Source organism: Balaenoptera physalus (assembly GCF_965194825.1).
Source record: "Balaenoptera physalus genome assembly, chromosome: 9".
NCBI classification, from domain to species: domain Eukaryota; kingdom Metazoa; phylum Chordata; class Mammalia; order Artiodactyla; family Balaenopteridae; genus Balaenoptera; species Balaenoptera physalus.
The window spans coordinates 61,660,358-61,678,161 of NC_138888.1; the positions used below are offsets into that span (position 1 = coordinate 61,660,358).

At 39.9% G+C, this 17,804-nt stretch overlaps 1 protein-coding gene across 12 annotated transcripts in view; it reads right to left on the bottom strand.

Moving 5' to 3' along the window:
• The window catches only part of KLHL32 (kelch like family member 32), a 233,644-nt gene that overhangs the window by 102,743 nt on the left and 113,097 nt on the right, over positions 1 to 17,804 (bottom strand). For 9 of the 12 annotated variants that reach the window (XR_014267505.1, XM_082475242.1, XM_082475240.1 and 6 more), the window contains one exon: positions 198 to 296. The exons of 2 other annotated variants lie outside the window; for them this stretch is intronic. Coding sequence is in view for 8 of the 10 variants with exons in the window: in XM_082475242.1 (XP_082331368.1) it covers positions 198 to 296 (99 nt within the window). In the remaining 2 variants the exon portion in view is untranslated. Of the gene's footprint in view, positions 1 to 116; positions 136 to 197; positions 297 to 17,804 lie in introns of those variants that run through there. One more of the 12 variants, XM_082475246.1, reaches the window with a different exon arrangement.

The window sequence follows — 17,804 nt, forward strand, 5'->3', positions numbered from 1 at the left end:
ACAGGAAGTAGGACGTGAGAGCTGCAGCTGCCCTCTTAGGAGCCTCTCAGCCTGTGTCCTGGAGGAATTCTACCACCACAGGCCACATTTCCCACCCACCCCCCCTTCCATTTTACCTGTCACTGGGCTCCAGTCGGTGGGGTACTGCAGGGAGAAGGAATGTGCAGGGTATACTAGCAGGATGCAAGCTCACATACCTGGATGAGATAGTGGGAACATAAATTGAGAAGCTCCAACAGCTGTAGGTGACTGCCAGCTGCTAACACATCCTGGATCACGCCTGGCTCCAACAAAATCTGTTTTTTTTTTAATAAAAGAAAACTATCAGTTACTTAAAAATTAATACTTGCTTACTATGCAAATACACTGTATTTAAATTGCTGCTTAACATACTACATCTGAATTAATACTGTTCCTTATTATGGAAGTCAGTTCTTTTTTTCCTATTCTGATTAATGAGCTGTGGTCCTTACTCTAACAGCTAAGTTCTCATTTCCAATACTCATATCCATACTTAACCACTTATTTTTGTAGGAGGATATGAACATTTGCAAAGAACAATATAATAGCCTTCAAATTCAGTTTATGATGAATATAATCTTATAAACACAAAAGAACTGAATTTTAGCTTTTCAAAGTATATTTCAGAATGTTATTCTTCAGTTAATCACAGAAACAGTACGGTTAACACAGGTATTTTAGAGAAATGGGGCTTACAGTTCTCCTTGAAATACAGGACCAGAGGTGGATATTACTCCATTTTACTTCTAAGTCCTACGATAGTAAACTTCAACCACAAAGTTTCATTTTTTTTCCTTCTCAATCTCAGCTTCTCTAATCCTTTATGTTTCAAATAAAATATGTAGAAATAGTATTTCAGAATATAAAGGCATTGTAGAGAAGCAAAACTTCCCAAATACACTGGTGATACCAATTCTTCTTTTTTTCCTGGTTAGGTCCAACTTTGTGCCTACTGCTGCCAGCTCTTGAGCTGGTGAATAGGGCTGGAGAAAAACACACAACTAAGTTGACGAAATTCACTTTACATGCCAAGACGGCCAGGCACAGGAGGCCTTTAGGGCTGCTCCAGGCATCCTAACTCATTTCCCGAGCCCAGTGATGCCCAAGGTCTAGTCTCTGGACCAGCATCAGCATCATCACCTGGGAACTCGTGAAAACTGCAAATTCCTGGGCACCTCCCCAGACCTAACTGAATCAGAAACTTTCAGGTGAGGCCCAGCAACTGATGTTTGCTTCTGATGCAGGGAAGCCTGAAAAACACTGATGGGGTCAGCTCGCTCTCACCCTCTATTCCTTCTCACTCGCTCCTCTTTCCTCAAGCCTCCACCTCCTCGTCTCTTTCCTTACTTCAACCTCACGATCTTCCCAAGGCTCCCACCACCAAGTCTACCAACCCACCTACGCATATCTGTACCAGCACATTCTCCTCTCCTCAACACTCCCCTTGTGCACTAGATCCCATCTCCCTCTGCCTGATACCATCCCCTCTCGTTCCTGCGTCATCATCTGTTCTCTTCTACTGGATAATAACTCCCATCAGCATACAAATATGCCATTATAGCTCTTATCTTAAGACATAAAAATTCCCTCCCTTGAACCCACAGATCCGTCCATGCTCCCCTTCATAACAAAGTTCCTCAGGGAAGCTGTCTGTATAAAACGCTGCTGTTTGCTCTGCGCTGCTCTGTCTCAAACCCACTCCTGTTGAGTTTTGTTTCTACTGTTCCTCTAAAAATGCTCTCATCGAGGTCACCAGTGACCCCTAAAACTAATAGCCATTTCTCAGTATTTAATCTTACTCAAGCCAACAGCAGTTAGCAAAACTGACTACTCCTCTTCTGGAGTGATTTCTTCCCTTCCCTCTAAGACGACGCTCCCTCTCTTGGTTTCTTCTACTTCAATAACGAGTCCCTTTCCATCTCCTTCCCAACCTGTAAGCTTTGGAGATGCCCAGAGCTCAGTCCCCAGATCTCTTCTTTCCTCTCTCTACCTACTCCGTGGATGATATCATGGCTTTAAAATTATCTACACACTGATTACACTCAAATTTGTTTCTCCAGCCCCAAACTCACCCTTGAACTATAGACTCTGATATTCAACTGCCTATTCTGTATCACCACTTGATGTCTAATGGACAGCTCAAACTCAACGTGCCCCAGACTGATCTCTTCATCCTCTCCACCAGTCACCAAACCTGCTCCTACCCCAATCTCACCATTTCAGCAAACAGCAACTCTCAGTTATTTACACTAAAACCCCAGTCATTCTTGATTCCTCTTCTTTCCCTCACACCTCACATCTCATCCATCAGCCACTCCTGTTAGCTCTATCTTCAAAATCGTTCCAGAACCCAATCACACTCAGTACCACTTCCATCCTTATCACTCTAGCCCAACTCACCGTCTTCCTAGATTTACTGTAATAGCCTCCTAACTAGTTGAACTGCTTTCTCCTTTGCCTCCTCGCACTGTTATTTAATAATATGAATCAAACGGGTTCTTTAAAACACAAATGAAATTACGTCACTCTGCTATTCAGAACCCTCCGACTTTTTATCTCATTGAAAAAAAAAAAAAATCCGAAGTCTTCACTATACCATATAAGGTTCTTTGAATACGCTGAGCACCTTGGTCTTTACAACTAGCTGTTGTCTCTGCCTGGATCACTCTTCCACAAGACATCAGAGAGGCTCACTCTCTCAGGTCCCTCAGACCTCTGCCCAGATATCATCTTATCTGAGAGGGCTTCTCTGACCATCCTATGTAAAACAGTACCCCACTCTCCATCACCCCTATTCCCAATCTCCTTACTTTGCTTTATTCTTCTTCACAGCACTTAACATCTCTCAACATAGTACATATTTATTTGTCTATTTGATGATTTTCTGTTCCTCCACTCACTAGGATATAAGATCCAGGAGAGTAGGGACTTGGTCCATTTTGTATACCCAGCACTTAGAACAATGCCAAACAAAAAGCTTTCACTTAATATTGATGAATTTACCTTATAATAATTTATTGATGAATTAATTTATATCTAGAATGGTTTTTTAAATTATTTATTTATTTTTTATTTATGGTCTCACCGCACGCAGCATGCAGGGTCTTAGTTCCCCAACCAGGGATCAAATCTGTACCCCCTTCATTGGAGGCTCGGAGTCTTAACCACTGGACTACCAGGGAAGTCCTCTAGATATGTTTTTAAATTCAGAATTAATTTTATTAATTAGCCTAACATGAGAGGAGAGAGGAAAAGGACTATATAAACATTTTATTTCTCAACTATTAAAGAAGTGAAAAAGCTAAGCACGTGTGGCAAAAATACCAACACTCATCTTATTCTGAAAATTCTTTATAGCTCCTTTCCTGTCTAGTCAGGGGGAGAAATCTGAATTTCTCCAACTCCTCACGGAGAGAGGTTTTGACTGACATTCAGGAAATGATTGCAGCTCCCTTCACAGGAGCAAGGATGCAGTGTGTTCTTACAGAACAGGCATGGCCTAAGGCACAGAATGGGGAATAGATGGATTAGAAAGGCTAGTCTTAGCCTTTAAATCCTGTCAGTTGCGCTTATTTCACACAACTGGCATTCATGATAACCTCTAAGGCTCGGTTATGCCAAGCACAAAGACAGATAACACAGAGAGACAAGATGAATATTCCACAGCACGTGTAACACGTCCAGCGGGCCAACTGGAGAAACCTCACAAGAGAAACCCATACTGGGATTGTTTTTGTCTTTGTTTCTTGTTTTTCCTTCTGTAGTTTTTTTTCATCTCTCATTATAACAGAAGTTTTTCTAAAAGATAAAGGGAGTGGTTTGAAAAAAACAAAAAAAACAAAAAAACCTACCAGAAAAGCTGGGTCTCACTTATGGAAACAGAACCAGCATTTCCAAGTTCCACTTACACTAGTCTTTTAAATTCAGCTTTGTTGCTCTTTGGTGACTGGTTGTCCTCATATAGTTTTCCAGAGAATTTGTGTTTGGGCAGAAAAACAAAGGTCCAATCTCCTCACGAGATAGAGTATGGTGAAGCTATCTACTGCCTAGAAGAACTGGGTGAAATGGCCTTTTGTAGAAGGAATGGTTTTCCCCCATGTCAGTTTATGGATGACAACCAAGATCGCTAAGTTTAAGTGCTGCAGAAACGCATACCCATCCACATCCAGTCTGGCACTCACAGCAGAAGAGACGGGAGGAAGGATCATTCCAGGACCACCCACAGGAGGGAAGGGTATCCCCTGACAGTTCAGAGCACAGAGTGGTGGAGGAGGAGCTTGACACATCTAGTCACTCATCAGACAGGAGGAGCTTAGCTCAGACAAGCCATCAACAGTGGACAAGGCAAATGTCTGAATAACAAAAGAGATCAAGAAATGCAGGATGCATAAAGCCAAGTGGTCCAGAAAGCAGTGGGGAAGACGAAAACCACTAAAGCCACCCAACTGGGCTGGGCACTGCCTCTCTCCTCAGCGATGCTCCCCTGCCTGGCTGGAGACAGAGGGGGGTGTCTTCAGATTGGACAAAGAGGTTCTGATGCAATTTCAGGTGGGGCACAGGCGCCTCTTGTTCATAGGCCACCTGTATGCAGTATGCTCTCACTGCCACCCACTCACACCTGACCTCCGGGTAACAGAATACAGGGGGCTGAACTTGAAAGAGGGGAGCTGGACAGTACTAGCTGCGGAGGTAACAATCTCATTACATAAGCTTTTGCTGCAGCTGGTGGCACGCTAGGCCAGGTGAACTGAGGAAAGGTCCACAGCGGACCCCTGCCCCAAATGCTAGGACTCTGCACTCATTTTGATCAACTGAGGATAAGAACTGGTCAGTGGCTGTAGTCAGGGTGACACTGGGTGGGGTGACAAAGTAACAGAGGTAAAAGCCACAACTGCAGTTGAAGGTGGTGGTCTCCAAAGACACCAGTGAGAGTTACTGCATCAGAATTCAGGCATGAAGGAGTCCACTTGCCCTGCCGCAAGGAGGCACTCTTGAAAACTCAGTCCAACGGTGTCACCTGGCCACCGATCCAAGCAGGGTTGAATCTGCACAATCTCTAATGAAGGCCTTCCAAACTGGAATGAGACTGGGGCTCCTGGTCCCAGCGACAACCTCAGGCAGGACACGAGGCCAGACACTCATGAAAGAGGAGTGTGGGAGGCGAGGTGAGATTCTGCACAGCCTACGATGAGATGGGCCCTCTCCGCCAGTGCCCAGGCCTCACCGGGCTTGCACTAAGGCAGCACACAGACCCCAGGGCATTCCTGCCTTTCCTTCTCCAGCTCCTTCTCCCAAATCACCAAGCATCCTTGCATCCTTTTAATTCTGCCTCCTTGTTGCTTTTCTTCTCTTTATTTTCCCTCTCACTTTTACCTTGCTTCTTGGAGTAGCCGCTAGTAGGGACTGTCTTTAATAGCCATGGCAAGTCTCAGTGTGACCTTTTTTCCTGCTTTATGAATAGGTGAGTTGGCATCTTGAAAAAATTTTTGTATCTCAGTTCTTCAAAGTTATCTTCCTCATTTCTTGCTTTAAGAGATATTTAAATTACTTACTTCTGGGTTTGTGGATAGAGTAGCCTGAAGGAATCGAACACGTTAAAGCCAAACAAACAACTATGCACACAGGAATGCAAGCACTTTTGAAAGCTCTCATGTAAGTGCAAATTAGATGTGGCCTAAGGCTATTTATAAGAATAAATGAGCACATTTATTCTTCTTTATACTTGTTTCTTTGGGATTTTTTTTCTGTGTAACATAGAAAAAATGGCAAATTATCACAATTTTGAACTGATAAATCAAAACAAGTAAACTGAATACAACAGCATAAATAACTTTGTTTTTTAATTCTATTTTTTAATTTTATTACTTTTTTGGCTTCATTGGGTCTTCGTTGCTGCGTGTGGGCTTTTCTCTGGTTGTGGTGGGCGGGGGCTACTCTTCATTGCAGTGCAAGGGCTTCTCATTGCAGTGGCTTCTCTTGTTGTGGAGCATGAGCTCTAGGCGCACAGGCTTCAGTAGTTGTGGCTCACGGTCTCAGTAGTTGTGGCTCGCGGGCTCTAGAGCACAGGCTCAGTAGTTGTGGCGCACAGGCTTAGTTGCTCCGCGGCATGTGATATCTTCCCGGACCAGGGCTCGAACCCATGTCCCCTGCACTGGCAGGCGGATTCTTAACCACTGTGCCACCACGGAAGCCACAACAGCATAAATAACTTTTATTCAAGACACATAAAACCTTTTGTATAAAGTTCTTCAAGAGACTTCTTATAGACCGAATTTGAACCATAAGATCTAGCTATGAGAAATTGCCATCAATTTAGTTTTTTGCTTCAAAGCCATTACCCTAAGGATTTTTTAAACCACAAGGTGGCGCCTATGTTTAAAGTAAAAGGATTTTCTAAATTACTCATATACCGCATCTTTATGACAGACACTTTATTTTTAAGAAAAAATAATAATGATTCAAATAAGGATAATAAAGTATATGAATTCTACTTTCTAGATGTATTTATCATTTTGGGAAATGTTCATAAATATTTCTGTTGAAATGCTTGATCTGAGTGACACCGATCAGTAGTTCTCCATAAATCAGGTCCCAATTTATGAATATTAGAAGTTCAAACTTTTTGTCTTTGTATTCAGAAACTCTCATGATGTGGTCCCAACCTAATTTATAAAACTTATTTCCAATTCTGCAACCTTATGTTTCCTTTGCTAAAGCCAACAGCCCATTGTTCTCCACATATAGGCAATATCTTTTTCTCTACCTTGAATGCCCTTCTCCTAACTTCTTCAATCTCTATATGTCAAAATCCTACCCATTCCTCAAAATTCAACTCTAAGTCCATTTCCTATATAAAGTGTTGCAAGATTTTCTTTCACCCCAATATGCAATTGGGATTAACCTCCTGGGACTCCAAACAACCAGAGATGTCTGATGAACTAAGCCCATGGGCTCTAGGTCACACCACCTGACTTCAAATCCTGGCTCCTATACTAGCTGGCAGAATGATATTGTGAAAACTACTCAATTATCAGTTGAGTAGTTTCCTCAGTGATACGATTAAATTATAATATCTATCTCAAAAGATTGTTTTAAGGACTGGGAAAATGCATATGTATTATAACAATTGTGTATGGCTGTGTAAGCAAAATGGCTTAAACAATTTGGAACTTATTTCTCTCACGAAACATGAATTAGGTAGCTTGGAGTGCCAACAAACCAGGCTCCTTGCATTTTCCTACTTGGCCAATCTCAGCCTGTAGTTTCATGGTCACAAAAAGGCTGCCACACCTCCAGGTACTGCATCTGCACTCAAAGCAGAAAGAAAAGAGATGACAAAGAAACAGAAATAGGGGCTTCCCTGGTGGCGCAGTGGTTGAGAATCTGCCTGCTAATGCAGGGGACACTGGTTCGAGCCCTGGTCTGGGAAGATCCCACATGCCACGGAGCAGCTGGGCCCGTGAGCCACAACTACTGAGCCTGCGCATCTGGAGCCTGTGCCCCGCAACGGGAGGGGCCGCGATAGTGAAAGGCCCGCGCACCGCGATGAAGAGTGGTCCCCGCACCGCGATGAAGAGTGGCCCCCGCTTGCCGCAACTAGAGAAAGCCCTCGCACGAACCGAAGACCAAACACAGCCAAAAATAAATAAATAAATAAATAAAGTAGCTATAAAAAGAAAAGAAACAGAAATAGTATACCAGCTGAGTCTGTCATTATTTATTAGAAAACAACAGGTTTCATATGAACACTAACACACAGACTTCCACTGACATTTCATCTGCCAGGTCTAGGTCATGTGGCTACTCAAAGCGGTAAAAGAACCTGGGAAATTAACTTTTTAAAGCTAGATAACACAAGTTAATAGCAAAAAAAAAAAAGAAAAGCTAGATGCACTATTGTCCCAAATTAAACTGGAGCTCTATATAAAGAAAAAAGAGGAAATGGATTGTGCAGGCAATCAGAGTATATGCCACCATGGCTCTTAGCACAGTATATGTTTATATAAATCTGTAATAAATGTTAACTGTTACCTATTTCTTTTTCATGTGACTAAGTGCTTTTGCCCTGAATGAGTTATGTGAGAGTGTTTTATGTTTTACCTATGAGACTTTGATGGCAGGGTCCATCCTATTTCATGTTCATTGCTGTTGAACATTCTAGAAGAATACCTCAGGAATTACTTAGTAAAGAAATTTACAGGATTGAAAAATACACGTCCTGGAGAAAATGTTAGAAGATGTCAAAAGTCTCCATGGGGGAGCCTGGTCACATGCTAATCCTCATCAAGGATTACCCAGCTGAAAGAGTTAAATAAGAGGACACAATAGACATTTCAACGAACAGTTGTAGTAATATGTCCAAATAAAGGTCACCTTTTGGTTAGATGTTGTATATAATAAATTCGTGATTTGACTATTGATTCCTTAAGTTACAAATATTATCAGGTGGTTTTCTTCCAAACATAGTACACTTGTACAAATTTCTACAAGATCTCAAGTCAAACATTTAAAAATACTAACTTATTTTCAATTTATGAAAAAGCAATCAACTTTTCCATCTATTAGAATATGAAAAAAGAGAAAACTAGACTTGACTTTCAGAATATTTTGAAAAAATGTTAAAAACCACAAAGGTAAAACCATAATAAAAACATACTAGCAAAAAAAAGAAAGGTGTGGAAATCACTTGGCGATTCTATTATCTTCCTTCACAAGTTTACACATTCTCATCTGGGTCATTTGAAATTTCTAAGGTTACAGGCAGGTAGCAGAAGCACAGGCTCTAAGATGCCAAGAAGAAACCTTAAATAGATAAAGACACTAGTATTACATTACTAGGAAACTACATGCTGTCCTGCAAAAATTTTATTTATTACCATTAATGCAACTTGAAGGTCTGTAGATGTTGCTACTCATTCTTCCTTTCCTATTTTGGGACATGTGGAAGGGTGATGGAGTAAATACTTGAGCTAGGTCTCAAGTAGAGAGAGAAGAAAGGAGTCAGATGGAATTATTAAGCTGTGGTGTAATTCATACTAAGATAGGGGTGGGCACAAGTTGCTATAGGAGCACTTGGCTGGAGATGCCCTATTTCACTGAAACTGAAATAATTCTTCATATGAAAAAACTTGGTCCCCTCATATGAGCAAGTCCCATTTTCTTTTAGCCCCTTCTGCATTAGCATAATTCTGGCATTTCAAAGCTCTAAGATCAATAGTTCTGTCAGACAGTCATTTCCAGCATAGTTTTCTTCAGTGTTTAAATTAACAAAATATTTAACAAAATGTAAAGATGAATTATATATACTTAACATTACTTTAAAAATTTGGCCTAATTATTTGAAAAGGCAGAACAAGTTTTTGATAGTTTCTAACTCTAAGAGAAAAAAGCAGTCCCAGCAATTAAATATGATGAAACATGAAGGTCATTACAGGTTATAAGAAAAGTCAAATTAATTATTAAGACTCACTTTTATAACCAGTGTTCTTTCAAGTGTGATGAACATGGGAGGTTTCATCGCATTAAGCTTTACTAATGAATCTGGGCTTCTCCATACAGAGCTAGTTTCTTACAACGTTAGCATGGCCAAAGAAGAAATAAACATTACTTTTAAATACTGATATCCGGGGCTTCCCTGGTGGTGCAGTGGTTAAGAATCTGCCTGCCAATGCAGGGGACACGGGTTCAAGCCTGGTCCAGGAAGATCCCACATACCATGGAGCAACTAAGCCCATGCGCCACAACTACTGAGCCTGCGCTCTAGAGCCCGCAAGCCACAACTACTGAGCCCGTGAGCCACAACTACTGAAGCCCACGCACCTAGAGCCCATACTCTGCAACAAGAGAAGCCACGACAATGAGAAGCCTGTGCACCACAACGAAGAGTAGCCCCTGCTCACCACAACTAAAGAAAGCCTGCGTGCAGCAACGAAGACCCAACACAGCCAAAAATAAATAAATTAAAATTAAAATTAAAATAAAAAAATAAAATACTGATATCCAAAGATGGAAGGCCTCCAGGAGAATGAATAGGGCTGGTGCCAATGTTCATTTATAGTTGGCTACTACTGTGTCACTGCTGGGTGCTTGAGCAGAGGCAGAAGCAAAGAGCCAAAAGGAATCATTACGCTGTGGTGTAATCCATGCTAAGATAGCGTGGACACAGGATACTGTAGGAGCACTTGGCTAGGGATGCCTCATTTCATTGAAGGAAGCTGTAGAATAATTTTTCACATGAAAAAATACATCATTAATATCCAATTCCATGTTCATTTGGAGAATCCTTGCATTTGCTTTATAAGGAGTGGAGGTAAAAGTATGGCTCTAGGGGCCACTGTAGGAATGTGGGCAAGTCATTGACACGTATGTTTTTAGCATCATCGTATAAAGAAATGAGAGATGACTACTATCTATTTTCTTAAAGTCTTCATAAGGATAAAATGAGATAATCCTGGTAAAATTTTTAGAATAATGCCTGGCATGTTTCACAGGGTAAAAAATTGTAGCTGCTATTGTTATTATTGTTGTTGTTAATTCCATGAAAAAATAAACCTACTTCGCAAATAATGACCCTATTTCTAGTGTTCACACATTGCCTACTATGTACCAGGTACCATGTGAGGTAATGTCATACATGTTATCTCTCCTTCTTATACTCTTCCCCACTCCTCACTCCTGCAAGGTAAGTATTAACCCCACATGGAAAATGAAGAAACTGAAGGCAGAGAAATTCACCCATTCAAACAGCAAATCTTTTCTGAGTGCTACAGTGCTCTAGGCACCTTTCTAGGCACTATGGATATGACCATAAAGAAGACAAGTTTCCTCATCTTATGGTACTTAGAGTCTAGGTTTTGGCCAACCGGGTAGACTGTGGTGCCATCAACTGACAAGAGTAAAACAAAGGAAGAAACAGGTTTGGAGGGAAGATCAAGAGTTCCATTTCGGGGATATGTTAAGTTTGTGGCTTATTGGATGGCTATTAGTCATCCAAATAGAGATATCAAGTAGACAAAAATATATGAGTCTAGTTGGCAAATTATAAGTAACTGATCAAATTTTCCTTTCACATATTCTTGTGTGGCCTGTGAGCTAAGAATGGTTTAAGATAAAATTTTTACTTGCATTTTTTAAATTTTAATTTTTCATTAATAAACTTGATCTCTTAGAGCACTCTTAGGTCCACAACAAATGGAGCAGAAGGTATAGAGTCCCACATACCTCCTTCCCCCACACATGCATAACCTCCCCCATTATCAACGTTTCCCTCCAGAGTGGTACATTTGTTACAATCGGTGAACCTACATTAACACATTATTATCACCCGAAGGCCACAGTTTACACTAGGGTTTAATCCTGGCGTTGGGTTTGGATGAATGTATAACAACATGTACCCACCATTATAGTAGCATACCGAGTATTCTCACTGCCCTAAAAATCCTCTGTGCTCCGCCTATTCATCCCTTCCTCTCCCAAGCCCCTAACAACCACTGATCTTTTTTACTGTCTCCATAGTTTTGCTTTTTCCAAGATGTCATATAGTTGGAATCCCAAAGTATGTATCCTTTTCAGGTTGGCTTCTTTCACTTAGTGATATGCATTTAAGGTTCCTCCACGTCTTTTCATGGCTTGATGAAAAGCCATGTTTATCCATTTGCCTACTTTGTGTGAATGTTAAGTTTTCAACCCCTTTGGGTAAATACCAAGGAGCATAATTGCTAGATTATATGGTAAGAATATGCTCAGTTTTGTAAGCTGTGTCTTTTGTGAATATTTTCTCCCAATCTGTGGCTTGATTCTCATTCTCTTGATATTGACTTTTGCAGAACAGTTTTTAGTATGAACAAAATTCACCTTATCAATTATTTTTTTAATGAGTCATGCCTCTGGTGTTGTAGCTAAAAAGTCATCACCATACCCAAAGTCATCTAAGTATTCTCATGCTATCTTCTAGAAGCTTTATAGTTTTGCATTTTACATTTAGGTCTGTGATCCCATTTTGAGTTAATTTTTGTTTAGGGTGTAAGGTCTATGTTTAGACTCATTTTTTTTTTGCATGTGGATGTTCGGCTGTTCCAGCACCACTTGCTGAAAAGACTATTTTTGTTCCATTGCATTGCCTTTGCTCTTTTGTCAAAAATCAGTTGACTATATCTATGTGGGTCTATTTCTGGGCTCTCTATTCTGTTTCATTGATCTATTTGTCTGCTCTTTCCAGACAATATCCCACTGTCTTGATTACTGTAGCTTTATAATAACTCTTGAGGTCAGGTAATGTCAGTCCTCTGACTTCGTTCTTCTTCAATACTGTGTTGGCTCTTCTGGGTCCTTTACCTCTCTCCATAGAACTTTTAGGAACAGTTTGTCAATATCCACAAAATAACTTACTGGGATTATGATTAGGATTGCAGTGAATCTACAGATCAAGTGGGGAAGACTGACATATTGATATTAACAGTATTGAGTCTTCCTATCCATAAACGTGGACTATCTTTCCACTTATTTAGTTCTTTGATTTCTTCTATCAGAGTTTTATAATTTTCCTCATATAGATCTTGTCCATATTTTGCTAGATTTATTCCTAAGTATTTCATTTTTGGGTGCTAATGTCTAAGAAAGGTTTTAATTTTTTTTAATAGTTGGGAAGAACCCAAATGATGAATAATATACTGTGATATGTTAAAAAAATATATGAAATTTAAATTTCAGTATCCATAATAAAGTTTTATTTGAACATAGCCATGCTCATTCATTTACATATTTGTCTCTGGCTGTTTTCATGCTACAACAGCAGAGTTGAGTAGTTGCAACAGAGCTGTATATGGCCTGCAAAGCCTAAATTATTTACTATCTGACCCTTCACAGAAAAAGTTTGCTGATCCCTAGTCTGGAGTGTAGACGGGGGCTGGCGGTCAACAGCATAAGATTGTACCATATAACATGGGTCTGGATGACACTATCCAGGAAGCTGGTTAGACTAAACAGGAGGGTCCTGACACCTGAGGAATTCAGAGCCTATGGAGGGAGGAGCAAGCAAAGACATCTGGAAAGGAATGATGGGGAGGGGAGCTGGGGGGCACAGAATAAGAATCCACAGAGTGTGGTGTCACAAAAGCCAAGAGAGAAAAGGCTTCGATGGAGAGGCAGGTTGACTGTGTTGAATGCAGCTGAGAGGCCACAAGGATATCATTCAATTGGTTTCACAATATCTGTGACTGTCAAGGACAGTTTCAGTGGAATGCTGAAGATGGAAGTCTCCAGACTTGATGCGTGGAAACGTGAGTAAAAAATGAGGAAAAGTGAGTAAGTTTACGCAACTCTTTTCATAAGTTCTGCTGTGAAGGAAAGTAGAGGAATAAATGGTAGCTGAAGAAGAATAGAAGAACAAGAAAAGGATTCTGAAAGAACAATAAAGCATGTTTACATACTGGAGGGAATGTTCCAGTGGAGAAGGAGAAACTGATGATAGAAGAGACAGAAATGAAGATTCAGGAGTGATGTCTGAGGGGATAAGAGGGAGAAGGATCCAGAGCTTAAGTGGAGAGATTAACCTTTGACAAAGCAAGGTTACTGCTTCCAACAAAATAAGTGCTCAGAAACATGGAGGTTTGGAGATCCGACAGTGAAAAGATGAAGATCTTCCTGTCTGCATCTATTTTCTCAGTGGAAGGTGAGTCTCCCTTGCGGTATGTGACCAGAGGTAGGGTAATGAGAGGGGAAGGGTTTGAAAAGAGAGGAGAAGAAATGAAAAATTTATCAGGGAGAGGAGGAAAGCAAATTTACTAGGGAAACAAATTAGCACTGCCTGGCTAGGATGCGTATCCATCTGAGATTTGGGAATCATGGATTTGAAGTGATAACAGTAACTTATCCCAGCAACAACTAGCAGAGTTGATACTTATAGTGGAATTTAGTCAACAGGTCTCCAAAGCTGCCACAGGCTGGAATCAAGCTTGGTTGCCTCTAAGGTCAGTGGCTATGCTCTTTGGGCTGTGCCAAACCATTTCTACCCTGACAGATATGTGCTAACACAAGGATGCACGGCTATAATCAGTTTTTCAAGAGCTACATCTATTCAATTACCGTATATCCCTGCAAAGTAAAATGCAGGTAGTACTCTACGAAGTATTACAGCTCAATTACTCTTTCTCCTATCTGAACTAGTGTACCTTTTGGAGCACTGAACGTCCTCAGATGTTTCACCACGCTCCATACACAAACAATTCAGGTCCCTGGTAATCCATTTCCAATAAATGCAATGGTGTGTTGACCTGGCATTTCCGTTCACTCTTCAAGCCACTCTGAGAAAGCATTCACTGCATGATTTCCATCAATGCAGCCCTAACATCTAGTGAGTCCTTAACACATAGTAGGAGCTCATTAACTATTTGATGAATTAATGGATCTCAACTTGAGAACAAACTATAAATGGATGGTTTTTATGAAGTATACAAAGGAGATAAAATATTCACAAATTAGGACATTCAGTGCCTTTGAATTAGCCCTTCATTTGAATATTAGCATCATTATTCTACTCAAATGGAATATCGACTTGCAGTATAAATCTTCTCAAAAGTTTTGTTTGGCTAGTTATGTTTTTATCTTGAAATTAACCACAAAGGCCATATATTTTTGCTATCAGGTTGTTTTCGTTTAAAAAAAAATCTTACATTTAGAATTGTAAAACTCTCATATACTACTACTCCATAGAAATACTAAATGTTTCCAGCAGAGGGCTCAAGAATTCTTTTTTAAGGAAAGAAGTTTATAAAGTTCATTGTCCAATAGCAGCTCTTGCAAAACTCCTCCAGAAGGCAATCTCACAAAAAAGATGTTCTTCCTCTTGATCAAGTAATTCCAGGTCCATGAATTTATTTAAAATAATCCAAATTTTTTAAAAACTGTATTATAATAAGGCAGCATTGTTTATATACTATGCATTTATGGATAAATATACTTTTATCTATTTCCAGAAAAGACATTAAAGTAAATTATAATCACAAAAAATCTATATTAAATTACTCAGAAGATGGGCAAAGGCCAGGAAAAAAAAGAAAGATAACATATAATGTGGAAGTAAGTGAGAATTTGGGTGAATATGGCTTTTCACTTTCATTCTCCTTTATGTTTGTGTAAACATTTGGGTGATTTTTTCATTTTCAAAAGATGAAAAATAGTAATTTATCTTTATAAAATTTGCACACTTCTTAATTTTAGTTCTGAAAATAAGGGTGGAAAAACTTTAGGAAGCAAGTAGAATGGCTTATTTATGGAATAATTTGGGATTCTGCAGACACTCATTTTTGCAGGCAGAACTAATGGGGTGTAGCACCACTTTTTTCATGCCTACAAATAACATTAATGTACCAAAACTTTCAGATAGAGCTTCCAAATATTTTTATTCACTTTATTTATTTACATATACTCATTTTCAGAAGGCTCTGAGGCATCAATACGAGCATTTAAAAATTAGGAACATAACTCAAGCAAGGAGAAAATAGGAAACAAAAAGTGATATGAGGTCAGGAGAGGAGATATATTATGTATATATATCCTCATAACTATTAAAAGTGGGCTGCAAATATGGCTCTAAGCTTCCTAGCATCAAAACTAAAAAGGAAATGCAGCCTAACAAAAGATGAAAATACTAAAATGAACTCTAGCTTCTCTAGGCCCTGTGATCTAATGGAAATTTTCCTGCAGAAATTAAGACTAACACTGAATGACTTACCTGGTGATACTTTCAATACCGTCGTACGTGTATTTTATAAACTTTGCATAAAAAGTAAAAGTTAATAAAGAGATGCTTCAAAATTCAGACATTCACTCTTCTGATTTTCTCCCTTGATACCTTGATCCAGGTATAAGACTTAAGAGTAGATGAGCAGTGGTTTTTAATGGAGACAGGACAACCTTCCAGGGAGCAATTTGGAAACGCATGCAGGTATTTTTGGTTGCCCCCAGACGGGGGGACACTAGTGGCCTTTGCTGGGCAGTGGCCAGGCAATGTACAGGACAGCCACCGACTGCAAAGAACTGCCCTAAATCCTGCATATCTGAGTGCCCTGCTGGACATGTACGTAAGTGAAAAACTTGTTTATAAAACTCTAAGCCTAGAATCTAACTGGTTTACATATAAACACAATTTTTTGTTTGTTTTGTGTCAAGATACACTGAATTTTCCAAGAATGCTACCACAATAGAAACCAAAAGAAGACAACTGTTTTGTTTTGTATGGAATTTTACTAAGAGTTGTTCACTATTTTAGAAAATCATGTCGCCTAGGGCATACCCTTGTGATATCTCAGTTGTCAGCAAAACATCCATGCGTCATTCTGCATCTGTATGCAGCTGTCCCAGCATGATGATTCTACCTATAGCTGTAGACAGGCAACTATTTCATTCTGTCTTCTGAAAAGTTCTGCTCCAGCATGTACGTACTGAAATACGTATGATTTTCATTATACTCTCTTTCCTTCTGTGTGTTCTTTATATATGGTTAAGACATTCTTATTAATGTTCAGAGTAATCTGTGTGGGTAAGTTACATTATTAGGAATTTCATTTCAGGATAGTAAAGGTGGCCTTTTTATATTAAGGCCTGATAGATGAGGTTGAGAACCACCAAGCCAGATGGACAGACTGCCTATCTTCTGGGAATCCATTATGTGTATAATTTCTCCCAATGAACTTTTAATGAGAGCTTTCTAGCAAACAGGCTGAGGCTGGCGTGTAATCATTCTCTTTTGCTAAATAAGGGGAAAAGTTCATGTCTTTTAAAAAGCCATCAATAGGCTGACATCCTCTTATGAAAACTAAGGAGCTAATCAAGATTCTCTACTAAATAAACTGTTAACCTCCCTCCACTCAGAGATGATTTGATGGAACACCTAAAGGAAGGGTCAGAATTTCCTTAGGGAATGATTCTGAGTACAGCCAACCCTTAGAAATTCCAGTGATCGAGAAAGAACACAATTGTAATGATGTCTGCTTAGAAATATTCCAAACAGGAGGTGCTGCTCATCCACCATAGCAAAGGAAAAACTCAGATGGACAGGATAAAATAAAAAATGTCTAGCAATGGAACTTTCTGCCAAAACAAAGAGAAACAAATGCACGGAAATGCAAAATACATCCTGAGTTAGCTTAATGGGGTGGACCTACTATTTTGAGTTGCTGTATATTATCTGTTTCTACTTTGGAGGACATCAACTAGAAAAGAACTGATTGTTTCTTGCCCCACTTATGACAATAAAACCATTATCTAGAGCATACAGGGAATACTTCTCTTTCAATTCCCTGTCCTGGCAGTAGGGTGGAGGTGGGAGGTAGAAAGTGTGGGAAGGAGAGAGGAGGACCCAAGGGCAACAAATCCAGATCATTTAAATGGAGTTTTATAGAACGAAGACAAGGTTAAAACAGACAGGGGCCACACTCATCCTTGTCATCTAATATTACCTCAGTGTTCCGTACGCATGAGCTCAAGCACCTTGGCCCACAGTGGGTTCCTCAGCACAGAATTGATGCCAAGAAAGATTATAAACGCTGTAAGCATATTGTTCAAACACATTTTGTTTTCAATAAGTGACTGAGTTTCACAGTGTGCCAAAGGAAAATGTCTGTGCCTGAAATGTGACTATGACTCAAGCAAAATGCTAGACTAACGCACTGGAGTCTGACTCCATTTCTGATGTATGACTGCTGACAGCTCTCAAGCCCCACCACTCCCTCTTCCCTGCTTGCCCCACACCTGGAAGAAAATACAAGAAAGTCTGAGCCCTCTCT